We start from the raw sequence: 26,935 nt of genomic DNA, 5'->3' as shown, positions 1-26,935 counted from the left end.
CTGAATAAGTAGTAACTGCTGTTGTTTTTGTTCTTTCAAGTATAATTTTGACAGCTGCTTTTCTTTCCTCGTGCCTGAAACCAAAAAAGCAGGGGGTAGTATAATTACATAGATGCTGTTGTGAGTCCATCAGTTAGCAAAACAAATGGCTCAGTTGTTGCTTCTTCCAAATTCATGGAAGATGTCTGAGGTTTTTTTTTTGTGTGTGTGAAGGACAGTGTAAAAATTGGCTTTAATACGTAATACTGACTTGCCAGGCCACTAGTTTTTAGTGTCTATTTGAGCTTATTAAATGAAAAGAGTCTATTAAATACTTTTTAGTAATTTGTCAAATTATGTATCACATCTCATTATTATAGCTGTAAAACAATTGGCTTAGCCAACAATGAAGTCTATAAAAATAGGAACTGATAATCAATAAGAGCAGTGCAAGGTGGAGCTCAAAGTCCTGGTGCTCGTCCAGAAGGGTGTCTCAGTGCAGTTGGTTGGTAGTCCTGCCTAGCAGAACAGATGCAAAGAAAGGTTTGTCAGATATAGGTGCATGACTTCAGTGTTCAGCGTGGCTGATTGCCTCCCCTTTTGCTGGAGTGATGCTGAGGCTGCACAACACAGTGTGGTTTGGGAATGTCTGTAGTTAGAGGTGGCTCAAACAGGACACCAGCGGTGCCAATGGGTATGGTCCCACCGCCTTTCTGCAGCGCTCTCTTTCCATTGTGACCCAGCTGCTGCAAGCAAGTAGAGAAGTGCTGTTGTTGTCTGACTTCTGTGCTACCACAACCAGATGTCCCTTTCCTTAAAGGCATGTTGAGGCAGACTAAGCCTTTACCTTCTAGCCCTGTGACAGGGTGTGTTGGTTTATTTTTGTTTGTTTGTTTTTCTAAAACAGTTTACTTGTCCTGTTTTTCATTTGTTTTTCACCAGGCTATTTTGGCACATTTTGCCCCTTCCAGTGAATGTCTGTATCATAAATAGGGCTTGATGCTAATAGGATCCAAATACGGAAAGTCTGTAATCCCAAATAAGCTTGCCTGTCCTTAAAATTTAAGTAGGAGAAGGTGACCTCCAGTAGCCAAAGCCTCTTTGCTTTTGGACACGTATCAAAAATATTTGTGCTGTATAGGAATTAATTCTTGTTGCTTATTTAACTTTGCAATTTTTCCTGGCCTCTGACGTTTCTTTATGATCTTTTTATGTTGTTTTGCTGTGTGGGAGTTGTTGTGTGAACCCTGAGGCCAGTTTCCATTGCTAGTTCTTTAAAAGAATCCCTGTACAGTGTCCCAGGGTACTAGTTCTAGATGCTGCTGTTTAAGAGGTACTGTGTAGCTTTTGACGAAGGCTAAGAGCATTAAAAAAAAAAAAAAGGCCTTAGTCTATGACAGAATAAATGTACATAGTAATTACATTTAATAATTGCTTATGTCTTTACACTTAGAGTTGCTGGTGTCATTTTTACAAAGTACACTGATGGGGGAAAGGCAACAAATACTTTTTACAAGGTAACATCTTCGGCCACAATGTACTCGGTTTGACAGTTGAATTCAGTCTGAGTATCCTTTTGTAATACATCCCTTTGTTGTAAGAGTTCTTACTCAATGCACAAGGACACAACTGTTCTGATAAGCTGTCAAACCAAAAATATGCATTGACCTGCTTATCTTATACATGAAAATCATTAATACTACTTAGTGACACTAGCATGGTCAAAGGCACTTCTTTTTTAATTGAGACCCAAGTCTGATTCTTTCTTTTGAGGCAGTTTTCTGTCTGTCTGTGAAACACTGGTATTTTTAACAACAGCTTTTCAAGCTTGCAGAAGTTCAGACTTCACCTGCGGAGGCATTGGTCCTACAGCTACAACCAGCCTGAAGAAATGTCTGAGGTAAACAGCTCATCCTTACACAAGGATTTTGGCTTTCTAAATTCTACCTTAAATATTGATATTTGCAGAAGTTTATTTTTCAAAGCACTGACTGATGAATAAATCAGTTGCTTGAGAGGAGGTCACTGTAATAGGACTGGTATTAAACACAAGGCTTACATTTTATAGCACCAGAACTAACCTTTGGTTAGTATGTCAACTGTCTTATGGTTGACCTGCCACTGTAATTTTGAGGGAAGCAGATGTTTACTATTAGGAGTATTCCAGTTAACATAAAGCTCAATTTTCAAAATTGAGCATAAATAGCATTTTAAAATAACTGCTGCCCTTAAGACTGGGAAATTGTACTATAACAGTGTGGCATTAACTGCGCAACTCAGAATAAGCATTGTTCAATTACCATTTGTCCTGTGGTCCATTGTTAAACTTACTCAAGTCCAATTTTATACAAACCGAGGCATTTTTGTGTTGTGAGTAACCATGGGTGTAGAAGGTTACCCAGAACTCTTTCTGTAGAAGTTAATAATCCCCCTTTTCCTGGAAAGGACAAGTTATTGTTTAGAAAATTTACATGCAGGACATTGAAGTACTCAAATCAAACTACAGGATTGCCATAAAACTTATTCACCTGTATGCCCTAGACAAAGCAGCGTCTTATAACTTCTTCCTCTTCTATGTAAAATTTTTTAGCATCTTTCCTGGCTCTTAGAACACTTCATGACTAGCAAAAGGAATAATTAGTTTTCTAAATTGCATTTTGATACTTGAAAATGCATATCATATGCTTTTAAGCATTGACAGTTTGAAATCTGGCAATTCAACTTAGAGAAAAAGTTGAGACTTCTGAAAGATTAATACCTGAGTGCAGAACTTCCTATTCTACAGCTGAGTAAGTAAACTAAATATTCAGTGAGAGTTGTGTGAAATGAAACTGTACAAAAAGAGCACAGAAAAAGGTTCAGTAAAGCACAGCAGAATGCCTGGGTACAGTGAGGTTGTGGGCCACGCTTCAGGCACCAATTACTGTCCCTCTTGCAAAATCAAAAAGCAACTGACAAATTATGTACTCAAGGTTTCCTTAATTGAGCAGCTGGCAGATCTCTCTGTGAACGCAGCATAAGAAATCCACATAAGAAGCTCCTCCATAAATACTCTTGTCTTCTACCAGGAACTGTCGGAAAAGGATCTCTGGCTGTTCCCGCTGTTTCACTATCATCAGCTGAAAAGAGGTAAATAAATATATTTAGGATACAGTCATGCTAAATGCTAGTACCACTTTTCTGTATCTATTATGCCCTACCAAGGCGGGGGGGGGGGGGGGGGGAAACATTAATAAATCCCCACAATTCAGTAGCTGTGTTTAAGAACACAGAAGCGAGACTTGCATGCAGTCAACAGCTAGTGCAAAGTAAGGTTTGCACAGTGAAAACGGTGACCTTCAGACTGCCTATCTCTGAAAATTGCCTTGGATGGAGAACTAGGTACATTTGAGGTACCTGGCCCTAAAAGGCATGCTGGAACTCCCTGGCGCACAGGGCCATTCCTGGTATGTAAAGCCTTGTACAGAGAAGTTTCGTCAAAGCTTGTCCTGTTCTGTTGAGCAGCTGTGAGGAACCAGTTGAGGCAGACAAGTCTTACCTTCATGGTGTAGGGCTTTTGGCTCTGGATGTGCTCCATTATTGACTTAACCTTCTTAGAGTATGGATTGTCCAGGTCAGGCAGTAATGTCTGTTAGAAGTGAAGCAGTGCAGGTTGTTATATTCCAGTTGCATCTCTTACAAATTCATACAAGACCAGTTGCTAATATTTATGTGACTTACTGTGCATTTCGTTCTAAACTGGGAAGTGCCACCTCTTCCACAAAACCTTGTAGAGTAATTCATCTGTCTATAACGCATTTTTCAGTTTGAAGTAACCACAGTGTTAAAATTCATTATCAGGAGACACTTTAGCTATTACCAAGTGCTTTGTTCCTGTCTGAGCAATACATATTCAATAGGATTTTAGTATCTGTCATAGTGAAAGTTTAAGATACTTTGAAAGCTTCTCTTTTGTAATTACTCAAAGGGTAAAAGCTTACTACAGTTTTTTGTATTGCTTTTGGTGTCTTAATACCTTCTGCTGGTCACCTGTTTCTGCTTTTAGCTGAATGATGAATGCTGAAAATCCCTGTCACTGGTCTCTGAGTAGCATAAATCAAAGTCTGAAAAATTTGACTGGTTTCTCTTCATATACTCACAGCTTCTGTGCTGATGTGTGCAAAGGATGGCACATTGAAAAGCCCCTGTATGAGCTCTGGGGGTGTGCTGACCCCCAGCCACAGGAACATGCTCAGACCATTGGCCAGAATGAAGGCACCTCCTTCTGAGAGACGTTCCTCAGAGCAGCGGACAGCAGCTGGGACAGCGTCACTCTTCAGATCTAGGCTGTGCTGTGGGACAAAAGTCAGAGTTGCAAACCTGGTGATTTTAAGGTAACTGATGCTCCAACTAGACACTAAAAAAAAGTAAAGATAAAAAGTTTATCACGCCTTAGTGGTTCTTTTCCAGATGAGAGGAATATATAGAGAGAGCGGTCACACTTTTGTCAGTTTACACATTGCATGCTAAGGAAGACTTCCCCACAGTATAAAGATGCTTGCATACCAGTGCTGAGCTTTAATAAAGCAGGCACCTTTCCTTAAGCCTGGACAAAAATCTTGTTAAAAGTACAGTGAGAGGATGCTGCTGTCAAGCTGCTTACCCATTTACTTTAAACTAGAGTTTCTGCCCTCCCTCCTCAATTTAGTTCAGCTATTTTTATTCAGCTAGCAACTACATCACTGTACAAATACAGTCCAGCTTGGTCATATAACACTTGCCTAGCGAAAGAAAATCTGCATCTGTACAATTTAAAACATCACAGCACACTGAAAGCCATCTCACTGAAAATGAACAGATGTGCAGGCAGCACACTTACAATTGGCAGAAGCTGGGGGTAGAAGAAGAGCTGGGTGTCAGCCACTCCCATGGCCATGACCAGCTGCTGATGGTAAGCTCTCTCATCAGTTGGAATTTCTGGTCTGCTAACGAGCACGCAGCTCTTGAGCAGGCAGTTCATGTACACTGGCAGCACCTTCATCGCGTCTGGAAGGATGAGCTGAGGGGCAGGGAAGATGTGTTGTTTAGTGTATCTCATGTGCTGGGGAACAACAGCTGGGCTTTCAAACATACAACTGCTTAATTCTTTTCTTTGATTTAAAAAAAATAGGAGGGGAAATATAGGTCTAGGTATCTCACAGGTATTGTTTCTAACATTTGGTCTTCACTGAGACTAAATGATTTATTGCCCAGACTTGGGATTCTTAGAAGCACATTACATGGTTATGTAAAAGCCTAATTGGAAAATACAGCTTAGAGAAGACCAAAGGAAAATAATAACCTCTAAACAGAATGCCTCCAAGATTGGTGGGAGTGCTGCAGCCTCGCTATCAACTTCAGCATTTATATAGAAAATAGCCAATCGTTATTCAGAAAAGTAGGAAAAATGCCACCTCTTCCAGCAATCTTTTGAAGTGCCTCAAAAGCTGGAAAATATGTGGTGATATCTTGGGAGTTGTAAGAAAAATTCAGGTTTAAAGGTTTATAGGATTGGAGTTTAGTCCATCCAACTTTGGATCTTTTTTTGAACTGGGAAAGTACTTTTTTTTCCAGAAACAGTTGCTGAAATAATTTGAAAGCACCTTATTCAGTAAACTTCCCCCCCAGTACTCTGTATATATAAAAAGAGGGAACTGATGATTACTACATTTGAAAGAATTTTCAACTAGCATGGAATAAAAGTAACCATGTTTACAGAGCTTCTTACTACTGTTTGGTAACAGTAAAAAAAAAAAAAAGGGGGGGGGGAGTTGCTGAATTGTATTTTAATCACCGTGGATTTTTTTCCCTAAGACTATGGTCCCATCTAGACATCATGTATTTATCCCTCCAGCAGTCTTTGAGAGCGCTACACATAAATTCAGATTGTTTACTGAGTTACAAAGCTATTTTCAACTTTGACAACAGTCTTAATTGTCAAAAATCAAAATGCCTTTTTTTTATAAACAGCGTAAGAAGAAAAATAAAAACTTTTGTTGTGAACTAGCATATGATTTCAGCAGGAAGAAAACCAGCTGTCTCATCTGTCTGGTATGAGCATGGTAATCAGCTTCCTCACTGGCACTGCCATTTGTCCCAGAACAGCCTCCATATGCTGCAATTGCTACCATTGAATCAAACCTGCCATTAATTAGACTTGGAAGAAGATGCAAAAAGGAGAAGCATGTCCTGAAGTTTCCCTTTCTGGCACTGCTGACATTGCAGGGCTGGTTGTTCCTCTGCTGCAATCGCCTAACTTAGGCAGGGGCATCCTCACCTGGCTTACTGCTGATGGGCTGGCACAGTTCTTGCGGTAACACGCCAGCATGTGAGCTGTCTGATTGACCAGGATCTCTCTGACTGTCTTCAGGGGTTGGCTTAGAATAGCTTTAAAAGCTACAAATACAGAAGAACAAAAGAGTATGTTAATAACAGACACGCTTTTAGAGTATCTACATTTTGCTAGGTTTTAATTAGTTTTTAATATAGTAAAACTTACCTCTATGAGTGCCTTTTCAATCTTCCCTGTATCATTTTAAAGGATGCTTATTAATCTTCACAAAGAAAGGCCTATACACTTTCGTGCATTACCTGTTTCTAGCTACCTTCCCCAGAATTATTTTTATGGCATGTATATCTGAATACATAATGTACTTCTCTTTTCTACTTTGTAACAGAGTTGCAAGTTGCTGAGGCTTGGAATAGCAAGTTACAAAACACAATTTCCCACTAGGCAATCACTTCATCTCTCCTACCTTCCTCTTCTTCCACCCCTAGAGAAAGCAAAAACGAAACAAAACTGATCTGCTATAACTTTACCTGACTTAGCAAAGAAGTTGATCAGTGCGTCAGTCTCGCAAGTCTTGTAGACATCAGCTAACTGGGAGCTACAGTTTAAACCAATATTGTGTATGCGCAGTCTTCTTTGTCCACTTATTGATGTGTAAAGGACAGCACACTGCAACAGATGAGCCAATTACCATTCATTTTAAGTTTAAAACAAAAAGTCAGTCCGCAAAGTGTCCATTGTGTAAGAGCCACCACCTTGTGCATCAAAGGCATGTAATTACTCCCAAGGACAGCCCAGCCTAGTAGTGCTGCTTCAGCATTAATTAACTAGAAAAACACCATACCTGTACATTTTGTGGAAGTAGATTAGACATGTAAATGCATTATAAAAATTATTAGCCTTAAAAGTATGTGTGTCATAAAAGTATACAAATACATGACTGATTGAAAGGCTTATTACTCTCTCATTTGCTACATACTGATGGTATCATCTGAAAACAATAGACCACCGATTGAAAATTTGCAAAGCACGTTATCAGCAACAGCAACACAAAAACTTAGTGATCTTGAAAAGCGAAGGGGGTCTTCTTACATGAATAAATTGCTTGTGAAGTGACATGAAGTCCTTCTAACCCCACCCCTGTATCTCATCCCTTCCATTGACTTAGATATTAAAATTGGAGGGATAATTTATGAATTTGCTTATGACGCCAATTCTGCTTTAATGTAACATTAGCATTTCGGGAAACCCTTTTCCAAGTATGAAAAGTAAAGGAACTGAGCTCAGGCTTTCCTGACTACTAACATTTTGCTGGCACACGCTCATTTCCTAGCACCGCAATCAAAAAAGAATCTCATCATCATCTACAGCTACAAACTGAAGTCTGCAAGGCAAATACCAACTGCAGTTGACTGCAGTCAGACATGCACTGGATCTACTGCATGTCTCTGTCACAGGGAAGCCAGGTAAACACAACATCTACATGGCACACACTCTTCCTGTCAATGCTGCAGCACTGCTTCAGGAAGTGATGGCAGACATACCAAAGTGGATGTTCCACAGTACTGTATTTGTGCAAGGATTAACTGCTAGCCTATGAAGGGTATTTATAGGGGCAAGATAAAAGCTAAGCAGAGCAGAAATGAACACTCAGATAATTCCATGGCTTAAGTAAGTTCAAAACCTTGCAAGCTGTAACATTTTCTGCTGTTAATAAAAGAAAAATGTCATGACAAAATACCTAGAACAGTAAGTGGCAATGTTGCATTATCTGCTGATGGTTGGGGCACATCTTTTCTTAGGCACAGGCATATCACAAGTGTTGGCAAGTAAGCAGAGAAATGCCAGTTTTAATTATTGCCTAATCTGCATTTCCAGGAACTATTACTGAGGCATGCCCTATTGCAGAATAAGAAGGGAAGCACGGATCTCTTGAGTTTCGGAACAGCAAGTTATGGCATTGCAAGTTCGCAATCTTTGGCTTACCTTATTAGTGGTACTATGACATCAGAGTCTGTGCAAGCGGTACCTTCCTCCCCTCAGTGCCTCGGCATAACGTCTTTTTTATTATTATGGCTGCAGAAGTTCTTACTCTCAATTTCAAGACATGGTATGTCTTTAAGGTTTTTTTTTTTACCTGAATTAAGGCGCCACTGTCTTCATTCAGTTTGTCATCATGTTTGAACTCTACCGTCACTGCCTTGTCACAGTCAACTGCTGCCATTTCTACATCTGTGGTGTTGTTCATGTAAATGGCACCAAAGAAGTCAGTAGCCCTGAAGCCTGTAGCCAGATAAAAACAACAAAAAATATATTATTTTATTTAAAAATCACAAGTGCCATTATTTTGTGACTTCTTTTTTGGTCATTCAATTTTGCTTACTAACTAAAATGTGAACCATTTCCCCTCATGTGTGTGCAACCTCAGTCAACACCTTCTGTGAGGACAAGCAAAGCTGTTCACTGTTCTGATGGGCCACGAAGAGGTGCTGTGGCTCAGAGACACCCAGAACGTTTTGCACTGTTCACTTGGCTGTTTTGTGTGTCTGTATTTCTCAAATACTTGCATTTGAGGCAAGAATAATTGGTTGAGAAGTAAGAACATTAATTTGAAGTAACAAAAGAACATGCAAGTGTCCAGCAACAACACCCTCTTTTGCACAACTTATTTGCATTTCAGGATGCATGCATAGTGATCAGAAACCTTAATCGTATTTGCAGATTTAAGTAGGTATATACAGTAAGGGCACGCTCATTTTACCAGTCCATACTGTTCAAAAGGTACATAATGAAGTTAAAACAGGAAGCTTGACGTTACAAGTGATCTGTAGAGCACTTCAGCACTGTGTTATTTTCAGTTATATATTCTCACATGCATTCATGTTTATTTTCATTCCCAATGGTACTGTTACCTGTACTTGTCCGAACCCTCATTATTGCATCAAAGCCGGTCTTTTTTTCTATGTCCTTCCTGAGGTCGGTGAGGAACTGGGGGCTATCAGAACTGAGCTGAAAGTGTAAAGCACAAGTTGCAGTTCACCAAGGGGTGGCAGCAAACCAGCAGAAATCCAGCACTCCCTCAGCCTGCTGTGAACTGTGCCCCTGCCCTCCCCCCCCTCAAATCTTTTCACAAGTAACATCTCTTCTCTTAAAAATGGCAAGAAATGCCAGTTGCTGTTTTATTAACAGAAACAAAGATGCGCAAGTATCCACTGTTAATTCATCTCTAAGCTTGGTCAAGCAGGATTCCTTCCAATCAAACCTGTTTCCAGTAACACCCATCCTTGCACCTACCCTTGACAGGCTAGCTGGGATTTTGTGGTACAGCTTTAATAATTAGTCTTGTTCACTTCGCAAAAACTGGTTTTGCAGATCAGCTGATGACACGGAGAGAATCCCCTATTCCACATGAAAAGTGTTGTTTACAATTTTTTTGGCTTTTTTTTTTTTTTTTGGGGGGGGGGGGGGAGTAGTGTCTTTATCATAAGCATTTTGAACTGTAAATGCAGGAGTAATTAGCTACACTGCTCAGATGTCACCATACGTAGGTAAGCAGGTTTAATTTTAAGATACCAACCAACTTATGCAGAAGTAAAATTACAGTCTCAAGATATTTGCGCCTGATCTGCTGTTTCTACATTTTGAATTTTACCACCTGGGGTCTATAAATAATTTTTCTAGAATTGATCTACTTTTACGCTGTCAAAGCATGCTTTGAAATAAAAGCAACCAGTCCCCAGGTGTTACTATCTGATTGGTAGGAAACTCGCATCACTTACCTGGAAATTGTTGTACTTGTACAATGTTCCTCCAGTGTACATTGTGACAAGACCCAGGGAGGCTATGTCCACATACTGATTTGGGAAGAGGAACAAATTCACGCAGCAGCCGTTAGCCACGCAATCTCTGGCTAAAGTCTCATAATAATTTACTTGAGGCTGGAAGAGTGTCTGCACAGAATTAAAAAAATACAAATGTGATAACATTAGATACTGTTGGTAGCCAATCACAATCCAAATACCCGAACGAAAAATAAAAACGAGACATGGATTTGATTGTAATGATGTTGCCCCTGCTCATACATTCTATCACCACATATATGCATTGAAAACTCAGTCTGTTCTTGTAGAACTAAATCACACCTTGCAGGTAGCAAAGGCTCTTGGAAGGTGGAATTATTTGCAGCTGGTTGATTTCCTTTACTGATGGGTGTTGCTGCCTGGCCCATACTTTAGCCTCATAGTTCTTGTAGGGCCAATCCCTATATGTTAATACCTAAATCATCAGGGCACAGTGTAATATGGGAATATTATGTATTTAAACAACAATTATTTGTAAAAGAAAAGAAGTGAAAAAGACCAAGGCTCTACTAGAGGAATTTAGTGTAATAGCAGTCCCCTGTGAACTCCAAGTAGAAAATACCTTTTCTTTATCTGTATTGAGTAGTTTTTTGTCATCTCTGTTTCTCAGCTTCCCTGGTGCTTCCGCAGTTGGCAATGAAGAATGGAAGATAAACAATTTTCCAGCACATTCTGCAGCCTGTTGCAAAGACACCATATTGACATTTATTCTATTACTCAGATAAACAAGCCTAATTTTCATTCACATGCTGTGGTATCTCTAAGAACAGTGAAAACTTTCTGCAAAAGTTCTTCAGAGCCAAACCATTCATTTAGTCTTTACACTTGATGGAAGTGAAATCCCAAAACAAACTGGGAATTTTGTGTCAGTAAATAACTTAGTCTAACACAGATCCTTTGGATGATGCACCGGTACAGTAATTCCTACATGGGACACTAAAATCTTGGTGGGCAAAACTAGAAGTACCTAGAGACATTTAAGTTAGATACAAGCATTATGCAGCAAGCAACAAGGATAAAAGGTTAAAAAAATACTGCTTCTTCAGTTTGGGTGCACTGTTATCCACTGTATTTTTAAAGAAGAACAACAATTACATTCCTGGACTAGATTCCACATTTAAACTACACTAAAATGTAGAGCATCAAAACTTGTGATTAACATTAACTCTTGTCACTAAGAAATAAAGTAAAAGCTGGTTTTACTCAAGTTTTCAATTGTTATCTAGAACTCTAATGAGGCCATAGGATTTGCAAACTGGGACGGCAAACTGCTGACAAAAACCCTTCAATTCCAAAGAAGGGAATAGCAATGGTAGCCATACCACAAGCATCTTTGTACTGCTAACAAGCTCTTCCACCAAAATTTACAAAATCCAGTTTTTCACTTGATATTGAGACAGTTAATAGGAATGAAAACTGGTTAGTCTTCAGAATTCTAAATCCTTAAGCACTGAAGAAGTTGGGTGAAGGTGAAAGGAAGGAAGGAGGCATTTACCCTTTTCCTGCTCCAGGCTTAACCACACATCTAGTTTAAAAATGTAATACCTGAGAGTACTGACACAAATGGGCTTTGGTACTCTTTCCCCTCCAGATCTTAATATATCCACAAGATACTCCACATTTCAAAATAAGCCATGGCATTCTTCTGGGAAAACTAGGAATTTGCTAACTATGGCAGAAATGCAATCAAAGACAGTATCTTGCTTTTAACAGCTGAATCTCACCCGTAATAGCACGGTTACCTTTAATCATGAATGCCAATTTCAGTTACTCTTAAAAAGTAGTCTCTAAAGAATGCAAGATTGAGTTACCACCATACGCATCAAGAATTACTAACACTACTTTTGACAATGTGTCTAAAATGCATATACGATTTCTAAAGATTTATGAATCTCAAAGAAGAATATATTTTATTCTTCTCAGATTAGTTATTTTCTTGAACACATGTATACGCATATTAATGATTCCCAGGGAGCATCCTTGCAACTTATAACTTTAAAATACTAGTTAAATAAGAAGTTTATTTGAGAAGTGTTTTTATAGGAACAACATCAAAAGGAAATTTACATTTATGGGTGTTAAGTTTGTTTTGTAGAAGTCAAATACTGGGAAAGAACATTTTGATAGAAGTGGTAACCAAATGTATAAATATTTTGCACACATACATTCTACTACGAGTAAGAAGAAAACGAGTATCAGTTACATATTTAAGAAATGGGATTTGAGAGATGCTGTACAATTTTGGCTCAATATATCTACTCAGAGTTTGAGCTCACAGATAAATCAATCTGTGTCATTCTTTTAATTGTCAACGCTCCACAGAAATGCCAGCAGTTCAAGGGATATCCCTGACATACAGCAAGTTACTTAGATGCATCTAGAAGTCTGTACAAACATCCCGAGTTATCTATTAGTTATATTAATTATACTGTAGTGACTAAACACCTTATCTCTTAAATGCTGAATAAGAAACCAAACTGGTCTTTTCCAACTTAAGTGATTCTATGACTGGTTTCGCTCAATAAGGAGAATCTGGAAATAGATGTTACACTTGTCAGTTCTTTCTAAACAAAAGGAATTCAAAGGTGCTGTTACAATAATGGGACATCAGTGCTGGAAACGATCAGTGATTATTATTTATTTATTTATTTTTTCTCATTTCCCATTATGATTTGTAGAAGGATTTGGCACTGGTCTTTAGCAAGCTACAGGTTATCATGCCTTGTTCTAATTAAAGAACTACTTTGACAGAGAGGAACATTGTAACCTTTAGTGCCTCCATGCCAGCCTGGATAACAGGAGCAAAGATGGTCTCACTCTCATTAGTGTCTGCAAACATCTCTGGAATCTGGTCCAACAAGCTATGAAAGAAGAAAGGTTCAGTGTCTGAACTGGTTAGCATATTTGGGATAATCCCCAAAAATGTGACATACCAAGTCTTCATAGAGGAATTTCTTTTCCATGCAAGTTTATACTTAAAAATTTTGATTTCTTAGGATTCCAGCCGGAATAAAATTAAACATGAATTTTAGAATTCTATTGAAATGCATTATTTCAAAGCTGGTAACATAAAGGAACATGCATTAAATCAAAAATAGCTAAAAATAAAGGAGTTCAGGTATGGATAAAGACTTAATAGTCTTTAGATCATACCTAGGCATGCATCACATATATAGAAGGAAAACCAGGAAAAACATTCAACATGGCACAAAGCCACAACTTGCCCTCCCACTTCAGACAAAGCAGAACTGAAGATGCCTGGCTCACAGCTTGTCTAAACAGGCTTTCAAATTCAGCACTGCAAGTTGCTGCTACCACTTTTGTTTCCCCTCAAATGTGGAAATGCAGGACTTGGTGCATCTGCTGAATTGTAAAGCATTTCAACAAATTCATGCATCCTCCAAAGCCTTGTAACACACCTGACTAAAAGGGAAAACGTCTATTCTAAGCATTCAGCTCTTATTCAGATATGGAATTGTTGTACTTTACTTGTTAACAACAGATCGTGATTCCTGAAAGTCAACAAGGAAACCATCCAGCAAAGGAACAAAAACTTCTCCGACATCCGAGACCACCATCATCTGAGGCTGAGCTAAGTTGCTTTTTACATTAAAGAAGTGGAGGACCTTGTTATAAGTGACAAAACCAACTCGAATTGCAGAGGATTCTTCTTGCTCTTCTCTGTGAGAAAAACAAAAAAAAAGTGGTTAAAATTCTGAAACTCTGGCTTTGCAATAAGGGCATTACTTTGAAATGCGGGGCTGCTTTCAGATCATTATCTGTACTGGGAGCAACAAAGCAAACAACCAACCAGATGTAATTGCCCCAGTCTTTGCCTCCAGTCAAATTAAAACAACCTGATTAAATAAACTGTTGTAATTTTATTTTATTTTTTAATATATATCTTAAAGTCACCCCTATCAACTGTGCGTCCCATTCAAGCAGGCTAGAATATGTAAGATAAAGAATAGACTATATCTGCAAAACATGGAAAAGAGATAACAGGACAATCCTTTAGAAAACACAATCAGAAAATCAGCTTTATTTAGAATACACTGTAATTCAGTGACACTAATGATCAGCGCCTGGAGAGAGCAGTTACTAGGCTTGAATAATGTCTGAGGCACTGAAGCCTGAAAGTCACCAATCTTCTGCTTTGGCAGGACTGCTTTTAAGCAGCAAAAGGTCTTGGATCCCTCATAACTATGCATCATACAGGAAGTGTACTGTAGAAATTTTTTGTTATTCGTGCTGTGTTCCCAGGCTAGCTAAAGCTCACAAACTGCCGCTGTGAGCTACACCTCACCTGCAAGAACACTGTGAGCAGTGAGCTCAGGAGCTCTTTTGCAGGAGGTAACTCCCCTAAGCACTAGCTACTGTGTCATTAGTAGCAGCATCATTAATAAAACTAGTGAGACCAGGTTTGCAGCCCTAAGTTTATTAAGTCAAATTCCAAAAATCAGTCTTAATTACTTCTAAAATAGCACATTCTTTTGGTTTTACAAGCTTCACCTAAAACCTTGAGCTTGGGAGGGAAATGATTTTTCACGTCTATGATCTTTAACACGCATGTCAATAAAGAACACTAAGCCACCATTCCTGTTTTGTGGAAACCGCTGGATGAGAAAGGAGCTACTTTTGATTTAAAACAAACCAATATTCTATATGAACACATTCTGTAAAGAAGCATTTTAAATAATCTCTCTGAGATCCTCCAACTCACATAGATGCATCCTTTCTGAATGCAAGTCTCTAATCACTCCTAGCAATCAGACACTACTATTTTCTAAGTAACGTGATTAACAGGGAGCATTCAGGACAAGTTATTCCTAACTTCAGGCACATACAGCACTTTCCTACTTCAAGGAGCAATAGCCGCATCATCCTACTGGTTCCAACGCTTTTACACAGCAGGTTACACAGCAGGTATGTGGGACAATTTCATCAGACACTGCTCCTTACAGTGTGGCAGTGTACACAATACAATGTGATTTCTTCTATCATTGTTTCAAAGGTCACTTGTCAAACACAGCAGCTGACTGCCTGTGTGGCTAACACACTTAGTTCTTTTTAGTGCCTCAGAATGAGATGTCTGAATCAAATGCACTCAAATGTTTTTAAGTTATATGTCTAAAAAATCATACTGGTACAAATAGCGTGATTTTCTGAGGTCAAGAGCAGAATTTCTGTAAACACATTTCTCTATTTATCTAAACAGAGAATTAGTGTTCTGGTTTAGAACATCTAAATTTGAAAGCGCCTGCCCTAAAACTTCTAGCAAGCAAATAATATGTTTGCTGCTGTGCTGCAAATCTGCAGAAGCATAAAGCCCTTTTAACACAAAGTCGCTAGACACCTAACTTAATCCATTATTTGCTAGCTTTAATTTCTCAGCCATTCTCACAGGCTTACCTGCCACAAGCCGCTACACCAGTGGCCTTTTTGTTACACACATTGCTCTGTTAACCAGAAGTCTTTCCTCTTAAAGAATTTGGGCTCCCGGAAATCTGAGCACAGGGTTTTCACCTCATGTGATAACAGCAGAATGTTTTTGCAGGTGTCTTTCTTCAGCAACAGAAAATGAACACACAGTGAAGTTCACGTCTTAGCACCAAAATAGAAGTTTCACCACAAATGCTGGTGGAGTGAGTGCCTGATTATTATTATTTTTCAATTCATATTGTTTAAAGGCAACATATCACTCTGAAGAAACCAATGGGCCTGCCCTTTATTTATCTATCTTGCTTTTTTCAGTGGACGTGAAAACTTTGTCCATGCAAACAGGGTATTTAGCAGTAGATATCTACAGAGTGCTTCTGAGGAAGTGTATGTTACTTCTTGTGATGTAGATACACTTGCTTTCATTTTTCCTTTACTTTCTCTATTCAAGACCAGGTGTTCCGAAACTGCCAATTGTTTTTTGCTACTATACCCATGGCCTTTTATTATCTTCAGAGTCATGACCAATCCTGATAGAAAGCTCTGAGATACATGTATGTGCAGGACAATATCAAACACTCGTGTCTCCAGTGTAATCTTCAACGACAAAGTGCGCAAGGGATGGTCTTACACGGGCATCTGACAAACTCCCCACCCTGAACTGGAATCTCTTTCATGCACAGAGATCACATATGTGAAATGTGACAAGCACATATGATAAAAAGATTAACATATCCCTGTTCATCTCAAGGGTCTTGTCTCCCACTCTTCCTCACTTTGCTCCCTCTGTTTCTTAAGCATGTTCTCCCTCTATAAACACTGTTATTCAGAATGCATTTTCTTTCTGTATGCTCTTCAATCCTTTTGTATGCCTCAACTAATAAACACCTCGTCTACTTAATTTTTTCAGTCTGACTGCCACTGCTTTCATTTAACTGTCAGCATTATTCATTAGTGAAAACTGCACTAAACATATACTGAAAACTACATGAAACTATACTAAAGCAATATACTGTGATTAATACAGATCAGTAGTAATAGTACTACTACACATTTAATGCTGTGTCGTGGTTTAACCTGTCCGGCAGCTAAACACCACGCAGCCGTTCACTCACCCTCCCCCTCCGGGACGGGGGAGAGAAATGGAAAGTGAAGCCCGTGAGTTGAGATAAAGACAGTTTAATAAGACAGGAAAATAGTAATAATAATACAATGATAATAATAGTACTACTAATAATAATGTGTACAAACAAGTGATGCACAATGCAATTGCTCACCACCTGCTGACCGATGCCCAGCCTAACCCCGAGCAGTCCGGCCCCCTCCCCTAGCTAGCCACCCCTATATATTGTTCAGCATGACCCCAGATGGCATGGAATACCCCTTTGGCCAGTTTGGGTCACCTGTCCTGGGTCTGTCCCCTCCCAGCTCTTACTGCACCCCCAGCCTGCCCGTTGGCAGGACAGAGCAAAAGGCTGAGATGTCCTTGGCTTAGTATAAGCACTGCTCTGCAACAATTAAAGCATCGGGGTGTTATCAGCGCTCTTCTCATCCCAAGCCAAAACACAGCATTCCACCAGCAACTAGGAAGAAAATCAACTCTGTTCTAACTGAAACCAGGACATGCTGACATAGCAAACATGCCATACTTAACAGAATGTCAGTTGCCTACAAGATTTGCTCACCTCTCAGATACATAGCAGGGCAGAAAAATCTCACAACAAAGGAAACTAAGTTCTGCTGATTAAAAAAAAAGAAACGAGCTAAAGATACAACCTACCAACACTGGCTTTAGAGAGACTTTACTTTCTTGAGATTCTGGTTTGTGGTATTTCTCTGCTTAATCTAACGAGAACAGTAGCACTGCAGTAAACAGAACCACAGCACATAAAGTCAAAACTACAAGCTGGGACTTAGCTGATAATACCACTAGAGTTCAGTACAGGAAAAGAAAAGAAAGTGCTACATGTTCAGTCAGTACAAGGCATTCCTTCCGTTCATATCGTAAACCCAGATATCAATCTTAATTTTTCAAAAACTGCCAGCAATTTTTAAATTACCATTTAGTCACTACCACCTCAAAAATACCTGTATTGTAAGTTCTGTCATTTTTTGTACTTTCTTGGTTTTACCTCTCAACATGCAGAGCTTCTTGTAAACTGCGGTATGGTACATTAAGCAAAACCCATGTATGTTTCTTTACCTTGGAAGCTTATCTAGCAGTGTCTTCAGTTCCTCACATATGAGTTTAACTAGACCACTGTTTATATTTCGGTATGATACATCAATCATGAAGATATAAGCTGGTGGATTTGGAGGCTTGTTATTCTATGGAAAAAATATTCACAGAGAAAATTAGACAGTGTCCTGTTATGTCAAAAAGATTTACAAAAAGGTACCATAGGGCAATCTAAATACTGTGTTTAGTCATTTGAAAAATGCTATGAATTAGAAAGAGTAATTATTACAGAAAGATGGCATGTCCTGGGTAAGCACCATCCTTGGAATAAACTGTACTACTGGAAAATAGATCCTAATAGAATAAAATACGTAAAGGATAAAAGTTTATTAGATAAGACGAAATACTAGCATTTTCTATTGGAATTCAAGTGTTTAAACAAATTTGTTTCTGTATTCCATATATGCTTACACAATACCATTTTGTTTACAGAAATGCTTAAATTCAGTTTTTGTTAACATTTGCCTCTAAAAACTGTTAAGCAATTTCTAACCAATCTGGAAACAGAAAATGTGACTTAGGTACTGAACCAGAATTAAAATACTGCAATCTCTAGCACCACCAACTGTTCATCAGCATCTTCTCTGTCTTGCTTTCTCATGCTCCAGTACACTCTGGACAGATAAGAAAACTGTACTTTCAGGAATAAGCTGATTTTCTGTAAGATAATTAAAGCACTAGAGTGTAATGCTCGATGTATGCAACTGCTACATACAGAGCAGCGACTCAGACTGGTACAGATTCCTTTTGGCACAGCTTCTTAGCCACAGTCATACATAAGAGACATTTAAGTAGCATACATATTGTCATATACACTACTGACCAAGCTTCTGTAACTAACAAGATGATGATTGTTTTATTTTTGTTTATAAACAAAGTAATGTAATGCTTACTGATGTGCCCAGGAAGATCATATAGAGTGCACATAGCAACAGTAATCATCATGGGCCTAGCCGTATGCCTAAATTCAGTTTTTCTAATTCTCATTAAGATGAGTAGTGGTCATTACCTGGTGTCAAGTTCAGGACAACTTTTGCATTATAGTTACATATGCTATTTCACTGCCTTCATATAAAGACTTCTGACCACTTACCAAATTTTACTCATTACAAATAATCTGCAGAAAACTCCATATAACAAAAAAATCATCTAATCCTTGAAATATGACTTATCCATCGTCATATCCTCAGAACACATAAAATTGAACATTATACCCTTGATCTCACTTCATTTGAATCACGTAAATCAAGATTAACTCTTGTCAACTAAAACCAGACAGTAATTTTAAAACCTGTTCTGTTTTTTGCATTTGGATTCTAGTTTCAAAAAACATATCAAACGCTACTTTCTGAACTCTCGTAGCACATCTCTATTTATAAAGAATTCCTACGTAATTTCTAACAAATATATGGCAGAAATGAGAATTTGTGCTCTTGCCACATCCACTGAGCAGGAGCACAATAATGCAAAACAGCTGTTATTAACTTTTTTTAGCCATTCATCCTTGTCATTTGATAAGCACAAAAGGAAATGGCTTTTCAGTTCTGGTCTTAAACTGATTTATAAAAGAACTAAACTTTTCTAACTTGGAGCAAAATGAGAAAATAACGTTAACTTCTCTAAAATTTAATGACTTAACATTGCCAGTGTGAGTGCTGATTTTATCAGATTTATTTTTTGTAACATTCTGCTGAGTCTATGGAACAAGAAGACAAACCATGCTGGATGGCTTATCACAGAAGCTCCCTCATTTAAACTATATGGCACATTCACTGCACTGAAAGCAAGACTGTGATGATGAACATCGGTTACTCAATAGGGAAAACTGAAAATCGAATGGAGCTATTCAGTATACACATTTTCAAAAGCTTAGCTGCAGAAAGCAGCAAAGCTGAACCAAATTTGATGGATGTACACCAAGGATCCCACACTATTTCTATAATGCCCCATTACAGCCAGAGTTCTCTCCCACCCTGGGGTTTAATGCAGATGTCAATGGAATCTCTAAAGGCAGTCTCAGGGATTTCAGTGGACTTGGAAGCAGTACCCCTGTGAGAGACCAGAATTAAAACTTGTTCATTTCTTTGTACCAGAAATAATCTGATGGTCTGAGGAAGTTACTTGTACCTACTTCAAGGCTTTGTTGGATTGAACCGCCTTTCCTAATTTTATCATATCCGCATTCCACCGATGGAAAGAAAATTCCACCCAATTCAGAAAGCACCAAAAAATATGTCCATGCTGCTGTGGGAAGATGAGGTCACACTAGGAATTTTGAAAAATTTTGTAAAAAAGTTTGAAAAGCTTAAATAATTTATGCTTTGGGAAGTACAAAATATAGCTATCTAATAAAATCAACTACAAATACTTCCAGTGGCTTGAGTAGACTTTGGATCAAGTTCTTAATTAATTATTAGGAGAGAGAACCCATTCAACTTACTGGTCAGAACACTAAAACTACTCATGCCAAGACAAGATTCAAATTCCCATGCTAAGGTTTGAAAAGCTGAGAAGGCAATTCAGGTGCATGTTGGTCTGCAAAATTAGTAAGTCATGCAGCTAAAATGCAACGCTGCATCAGAATTTGAACTATAGCCTCTGAACATCCTCTAAATGCTTCCAAGGACCAAACCAGCATCTCAGTTGAAGACTTGTGACCCACGACTTTGAGAAACGATTTATTACTGTTAGTTGCTAGTCTCCATCCAGCACAAAAGAGCAAAACATTATTGTAAGCTTAAATCCTCCACATCTGCACATTTTCTAAAATGTTCTTGGACTCTGATATTCAGCTTGTAAGTGCATTTACTCCAACACAGGTACTTAAAGGATTTTGTTTGTTTTGACATCAAATCATAAATAATTTTGCGTATTGGAAATACTCACTCGGCAATAATCCAAAGTAGCAACATATTCATATGATCCCAGAGATAGCTCAGGTCTTTCATAATGGTCTACCCGTCGGCCAATGTGGTCCAGATGTTGAAAGAAGAACGGCGGGACTAAAAACCAATACAAGAGCAGGTAAAAAAAACGTTTACAGTGTGGAGAGGAACAACCCAACAACTCTTTTCAATAGTTATCATGTAGTAACATAGGCTCCTCTGTTATTGATCAAAGAGGTGTGTAAATTTTAGCCAGGTTATGTTTTTTTCTTCAAACTGATTTAAGAAAACAAACAAACCTCACAACATCCTGGTAATGTGAGCTTCTCTTGTATTAGGAGAATACAGCAAATTCCCCTTTGAATGTCAATTTTCTCTTATCTCTACCCTGTCAAGCTTGAGTAGGTAAAACTGACCCAGGTTATTTCCACAGGTCTGCTATCCTCAGGCTACAGACTAAATGATGGCTATTTTGTTAGAAAGATACCATCTACTCAAAGCTCAATTCACATCACCGGAGTTAAAAACAGCACTTTTCCTAAAGCCTGTGGTGCTTTATGCAACATTACCATGCACTGGAAATAACTCTGCAACATTCACAAACCTGGCCTACTGTACAGCAAGCTGCCTTCAGTCCATCAAATTGTGAACATTCTGTGGCTTCACATAAAGCATGTAGAACTCCAAAGCAAGCATTAAGAAACCATGTTGTTTTGCCACCACCAATTTACAGGCAGCTAGTCTAATGGCTAGCCACACTGGGAAGAGTCACGTCTGGATTTTAGCTCTTTTTTCCTCAATCAATTTTAGCTCTTTTTTCCTCAAAAAATATTATTTTTTACATTTTTGCCTGTTAAAAGCAGGAGATGCAGAATATCTACCTAGTTTTTGGGGCATTTCTAGGTCTCATTAATGTTTTTAAATGCTTTCCAGTTTGGATAAAAGACACTACCAATACAAAGCATGATTGAAAATTATACTACAACTGAAATGTCTTTATTAAAATGTTCATAATGCATTCAAATTTCTCTTTATGAGAGTTTGAACTGCTAACAAACTAGGAAATTTGCTATCTGCCGTGATTGCACAAACATCTGAGCCTCAGGCAGAAAAGAAGTTGGAATGAGCCTGTCAAGGTTCACATTTCAGAGATGAAAAGATTACTGTATTAGGGAAAGCACTATACCACTGTGATCCAGCTGAGGAAATCCAACTTGATACAAATGTCTATAAAGGCTACTTCTGGCAAAGATCTGGGATATATCCAAGAGCACAAGAACAGTTTTAAGTCACATGCAGCACACTTGAACAAATATGGCATGGTATCTTCTGTGAAAACCAACACTTGTCACAGGAAGATTAATAGGCTATTTAACCACTGCATCCACAGCCATGGCTAAGACTAGTCTAACATGGACCTAAATAATTCTTTGCTGAACATTTAGATTTCTTTAAGAAATTAATTTCTCTACACAAAAGTTGCTCTTGGTTAGCAATACAAGCAGCTTTTTATCCTATGTTGACATAATATTTTAAAATAAACTTTTGATCATAACAGACTGGACTTGGACTTCATGGTTTAGCATTACTTTTTCTTACGTTTATTTTTAAATACCGGACTGAAGAAGTGTTTTAAGTATTTTTAGTAGGTAGTATTTTTTGTTGTTGTTTTAATTTGTGAATTAGCCCTTGCTACTTCATCTCACTAAACTATTTTCAAGTCAGCTAGTCAAGAAAATCATTTCAGGGATACAAGTCCTTTTTAGTTTTATGGAATTTGTATGAATCACTGATCAGAGAAATATCACTTACCATCATTTATACAATTGCAAAATCCACACTGATACCTTCTTCCACCTTCAATAAACTGCATGAAGGGACACATGTAAGCTTTGCATCTGTTACATCGGATTGGTCCAGTCTCACCATGGTTTACAACATAAAGAGGTGTCTAAATGAAGAGGTACATGAAGTTATAAAAAGCACTGCAAATTTGAAACCAAATAAAGTGAGCTAGAAAGCTGCTACTCAGCCTTAACACTTGTTAGATTTCACCTGACCAAGAAATTATTGTTCAGCATTTATCTAAATTCTCCAGTACAGCTGGCTCAACCTTGTAGGTCCCCTAAAGAACTTAATTTTCAAGCTCACAAGCTCCCTATTTTGGTATTTATCAGAAAGAAATAAAGGATCCACACAAAGAGCCTACAACACTTTGAAAGCATCGGAAGTTCAGGGCTCTAGGCTGACTTTCTCCAGCAAAGGATTTTTATAGCTCACAAGGGAGAAATCTGCTGGGATCAAGTATTTCGCCTTCTCTATCAGATTGAGCTTTTCTCAAAGAAATTTGATACTCATTGACTGCATGCAGCTATCCCAAACAGGTAGTTACTAAGAAAGCTTCTAATATTTTCAGTTAAGTGCCCTTCCCTCTAATGCTGCTGTGTTACATGCTATAGTAAGGTTTAATGCTGCCAGGGTCACCAGCTAGAGTAGAAGATTTAGAAGAAATACTAATACTTACTGAAGGAAAGAATATACAGTAAACAAATACAGTATAACAAACACTTGTCAGCTTAATTACACTGACCATGCTTGCTTATAGCCTCTGCCAAAAAACACAGTTCATGGAAGACATTTTCCAGATGCCTCTTGCAGTAATAACTGTGCAGCAACTGAAAGATTCCTGTAATTGTAATTTATGTTAGAAAAGTCATACTTGAAACCACTGCACAAATGGAAGTTTGTTCAATTATTTGTGAAACTCTATAGAGCACAAACAAATGTGGTTTTTCTTTTTTTTTTTTCTTACTCCCTTCAACCCTAACTAAAAATCTCTGACTGTAAAAGTAAGAAAATAAATCCAGAGTTGGGTCCCATGATAGATCTCCACAAGAGGAAGAATGTTGACAACTCTTGAATGCTAAAACTTTTCCACTAGCATATTCACTTATTTAAAATTACTGTCTCTTATAGAATGGACACATTTAATCTATTATACATTTTTATCTTTTATTGGAGAATAAGAGTCTTTGTATACCTAGAGAATCATACATGTCTTTCTAGCATTCACTGCTTACATGTATTTTATTGTTTGTTTATATTTTACAGAGACAATTATTTTACTTATTTATTTCTCCAAAGGATTTGATGCTTTTTGCCAAGATCTTTGTAGAAACAAGTAGATTTTACTATATAGGTTTTAAGTGATCTGTCCCGCTTCACTGAGATAACACATTGCTTCATGTTCTTTCTTCTACAAAAATTGAGTTTAACACAAATTAACACAATGTCAGCTGGAAAACGATCAGGGTCATTTTTCAGACACAAGAGCCTTGGCTATAAAACCCAATCACTACCCACAATAACTTAAAGTTTTAGAACTTCTGGGTTTTGTTCATTACTTGACAATTTTCTGATTATCATTCTGCTGTATTAATTTAATGAGGCCTGGATCTGGCTTGCCATTAATAATATAGTATCTGAACAGGTAGGGAAAAAAGACACCTTACACAACACCCAATGCATTTATATACATTCTTGGTGATTTTAAACCCTATTCTAATACATTTAATGTTATTCAAGAGCAAAGAAAAATTACTCTCAAATGATCATATTTTGAAATACCTTATTAAAATTAAGATCTTTACCTATAAAGCATAAATAAGAAAAATCATAAATATAAACGCCATAAAGTTCAGAGCCTAGGTATCAACATTCTTATACTTAATAAATTACCTTTTTAATGACAGCAGAAGTAAAAATAGTATTTTTTTCCTTGTCTTTCTATTTCTGGAGTGGAAGTGTTTATCTTTCATCTCCCTCTAGCTTCATTAAAAAATTTACTTATTATAAAGTCGTTTTGTAATGTGGTTTTAAAGCCCTAGTAGCTTAAGCGTTACTAAGATCTGCATGTATCTTATGTAACTTTCTGCATCAAATGGTCTTCTTGAAGTCGCTGAGACTATGGGTAGTGCATGAAGTTAAAATGTGCTGTCATGTTTTACAAAAATGTTATTCCAGTCTTATGTAGAGAAATAAAACATAAAATAACAATGAAATCATACTGCAGAGGCAGGCTATTTTTAGTTTCTAATAAACTTGCAAAAACTTTAAAACAAAACAAAAAACCCCAAATCAATAAAGTTAAGCCTAACCAAGAAATGCATGCAATAGATTTTGTGTAACAGAAAAATCTTGAAAAAAAGGCCTGTTTTTTGATTTCTTAACATGAAATGTTCATTTACCATTCAGTATTTCCTTAAAATAATTAAATCCAGTACAACACTAATGAATATATCTAATAATAAAGCAATTTATATGGTAATTTATATGGTAATTTCTGAATAAAGACTCAGACTGAAATAATCCAAACCCACTTCTTCACAATACAGTTGTTACAACAAACTCATTTCTGTTTGGTTGTGAAAACTGCTATTACATTTCCAGCTGTCAAAATAATTTCCATTGGAGTCCAAAAAACATTTTTTCTTTTTAATACCTAGATCTTACAAGAATTTACAAAGATAAATAATATACAAGCATTTAAAAAGCATTTTAAAAGAGTAAAAAGTCTACTTAAAAAGTCTATTTAGTAATACATAAAACAAAAACTGTTGCCATCCATAGTCCAAAAGAAATGGTGCCAAATGGGAAAGCCCTGCTTTCTACGCTCCACACCTGTACTTCACTCTCTGTAGATGTCACTGTACAACAGAAGATAAAGAGATCTGTTTACAGTCCCATGGAAGTCAGTGGCAAACTTTCAGGGAAGGAGGGGATTAAAATTAAAAAAAAATCTCAGATTTTTTTTTTTTTTTAAATCAATGCAGTACTCCTTTTTCTTTTGCTTCTCCAACTATAAACTGTCAGCATTTTCCTTCTCTTCTCCTGTAATTTTCTACAAATAATAAATGAATCAATTTAGGTATCTACAATAACTATTTGAACATTTGCTGTATTTGTGTGTTTTGTTCTTGCACCTCTCCTACTCCTTTATCTCCTCAAAATCCTTTCCCCAGTTTACCCATTTGGATCACCTGACTGAGAACAGAGACAGCCCTCACAAAACTGGACATGTAGGCATCGATTGTCAGTTTGCCAGCACTATCAAATTGTAAATATTTATCAAAACCAATGACTAAAGCTACTACTCAGTAGCATAAATCTGACCTCGTAAAATAGATTCCTTTTATGTAAGCTGAAGGACTGGAGAGGCAGAAAGAATCAGCTGCACTGGGAGGGCTTTATGTTAAAGTGTATTGGGCAGAAGAGATAGGAAATGCTGTGGAAGACCTGCATAAACTTTCCCTTCTCTGAAGCCTCAGGGCCCCGCTACAGTGCAAGCCCTAAAAGCTAATCTGATAAACTATAACTTATTTCACTATTAGTCCAAATATAGTTGGGATAGCAAGAGGTATTTTGGAAATATTTCAGCCAGAATATTGCTCTGTAATACAGTTCTGACTCCAGAGAGGAGGCATTGGTGGCACCGCTCCAAGATGAAATACATCCATAAAAATTTCCAGACGGACTATAACTTGTGCTTTAAAAGTCTCAGAGAGCTGAATTACTATTGCTTGCTATAAAAATGGAGACCTGATCCACTCCTGAGGGTTCCCTGTGATGCCTGCAGAGTATCACTGTATTCATATTGCAGGATCAGGGCCACAGCCGGAAATTATAAATGTAGGAAAAAGGACTGCAGTGAAGCTCAAGTTCATCACGGCACATCTCTGAAAAAGCATTCTGAAGAGAAAATCAGTCTGGAGAATGAAAAAGAAGCATATGCAAATGGTGAAGAGAACTAGCTATTTATCACACAACAAACTGAAAAATGCACATCATCAGTTTTCATTGCCAGACTCATGCACATAGACTGGGCTACAAGAAAACCTTTTGTAGCTGTACTGCAAGTTGAATCTCCACATGCAATGTAAGGCAAAACACCTTTGCCTCACAGCCAACGTGGACTCCTAGCCCCCCACAACATACACCCTATTAGCACCTGATGAATCTGCATTAGGAGCAATATTTTTGCCCAGAGTTTGACTCCATCATCATTCGAATGCATTTAACACCCCAGCACTAAAATGACAGGAATGTGTATTGAAATGAGACCCACACAACTTGCAAATCTGACTACATCCAAGAGGAACACGAAAACTCGTACCAGGAGTGCAATTTTCAATTACATCAGTATCTCCATCACAATCCCTTCCCCCTC

General features: G+C 37.8%; 1 protein-coding gene across 6 annotated transcripts in view; it reads right to left on the bottom strand.

Moving 5' to 3' along the window:
• Positions 1 to 1,381: 1,381 nt before the first annotated feature.
• The window catches only part of LOC101797052 (protein transport protein Sec24D), a 57,483-nt gene continuing 31,929 nt past the window's right edge, over positions 1,382 to 26,935 (bottom strand). For all 6 annotated transcript variants that reach the window (XM_038178983.2, XM_038178985.2, XM_072036819.1 and 3 more), the window contains 15 exons: positions 22,522 to 22,660; positions 20,711 to 20,826; positions 17,789 to 17,913; positions 13,636 to 13,827; positions 12,914 to 13,007; positions 10,709 to 10,825; positions 10,066 to 10,236; positions 9,199 to 9,295; positions 8,424 to 8,569; positions 6,817 to 6,955; positions 6,275 to 6,393; positions 4,838 to 5,017; positions 4,119 to 4,310; positions 3,518 to 3,607; positions 1,382 to 3,098 (listed from right to left, as the gene is read on the bottom strand). In XM_038178983.2, the coding sequence (XP_038034911.2) occupies positions 2,958 to 3,098; positions 3,518 to 3,607; positions 4,119 to 4,310; positions 4,838 to 5,017; positions 6,275 to 6,393; positions 6,817 to 6,955; positions 8,424 to 8,569; positions 9,199 to 9,295; positions 10,066 to 10,236; positions 10,709 to 10,825; positions 12,914 to 13,007; positions 13,636 to 13,827; positions 17,789 to 17,913; positions 20,711 to 20,826; positions 22,522 to 22,660 (2,058 nt within the window). In that variant the 3' untranslated portion in view covers positions 1,382 to 2,957. The remainder of the gene's footprint in view (positions 3,099 to 3,517; positions 3,608 to 4,118; positions 4,311 to 4,837; positions 5,018 to 6,274; positions 6,394 to 6,816; positions 6,956 to 8,423; positions 8,570 to 9,198; positions 9,296 to 10,065; positions 10,237 to 10,708; positions 10,826 to 12,913; positions 13,008 to 13,635; positions 13,828 to 17,788; positions 17,914 to 20,710; positions 20,827 to 22,521; positions 22,661 to 26,935) is intronic.

Source organism: Anas platyrhynchos, chromosome 4 (assembly GCF_047663525.1).
Source record: "Anas platyrhynchos isolate ZD024472 breed Pekin duck chromosome 4, IASCAAS_PekinDuck_T2T, whole genome shotgun sequence".
Taxonomy (NCBI): Eukaryota; Metazoa; Chordata; class Aves; order Anseriformes; family Anatidae; genus Anas; species Anas platyrhynchos.
This window is presented reverse-complemented; position numbering and strand designations above follow the sequence as displayed.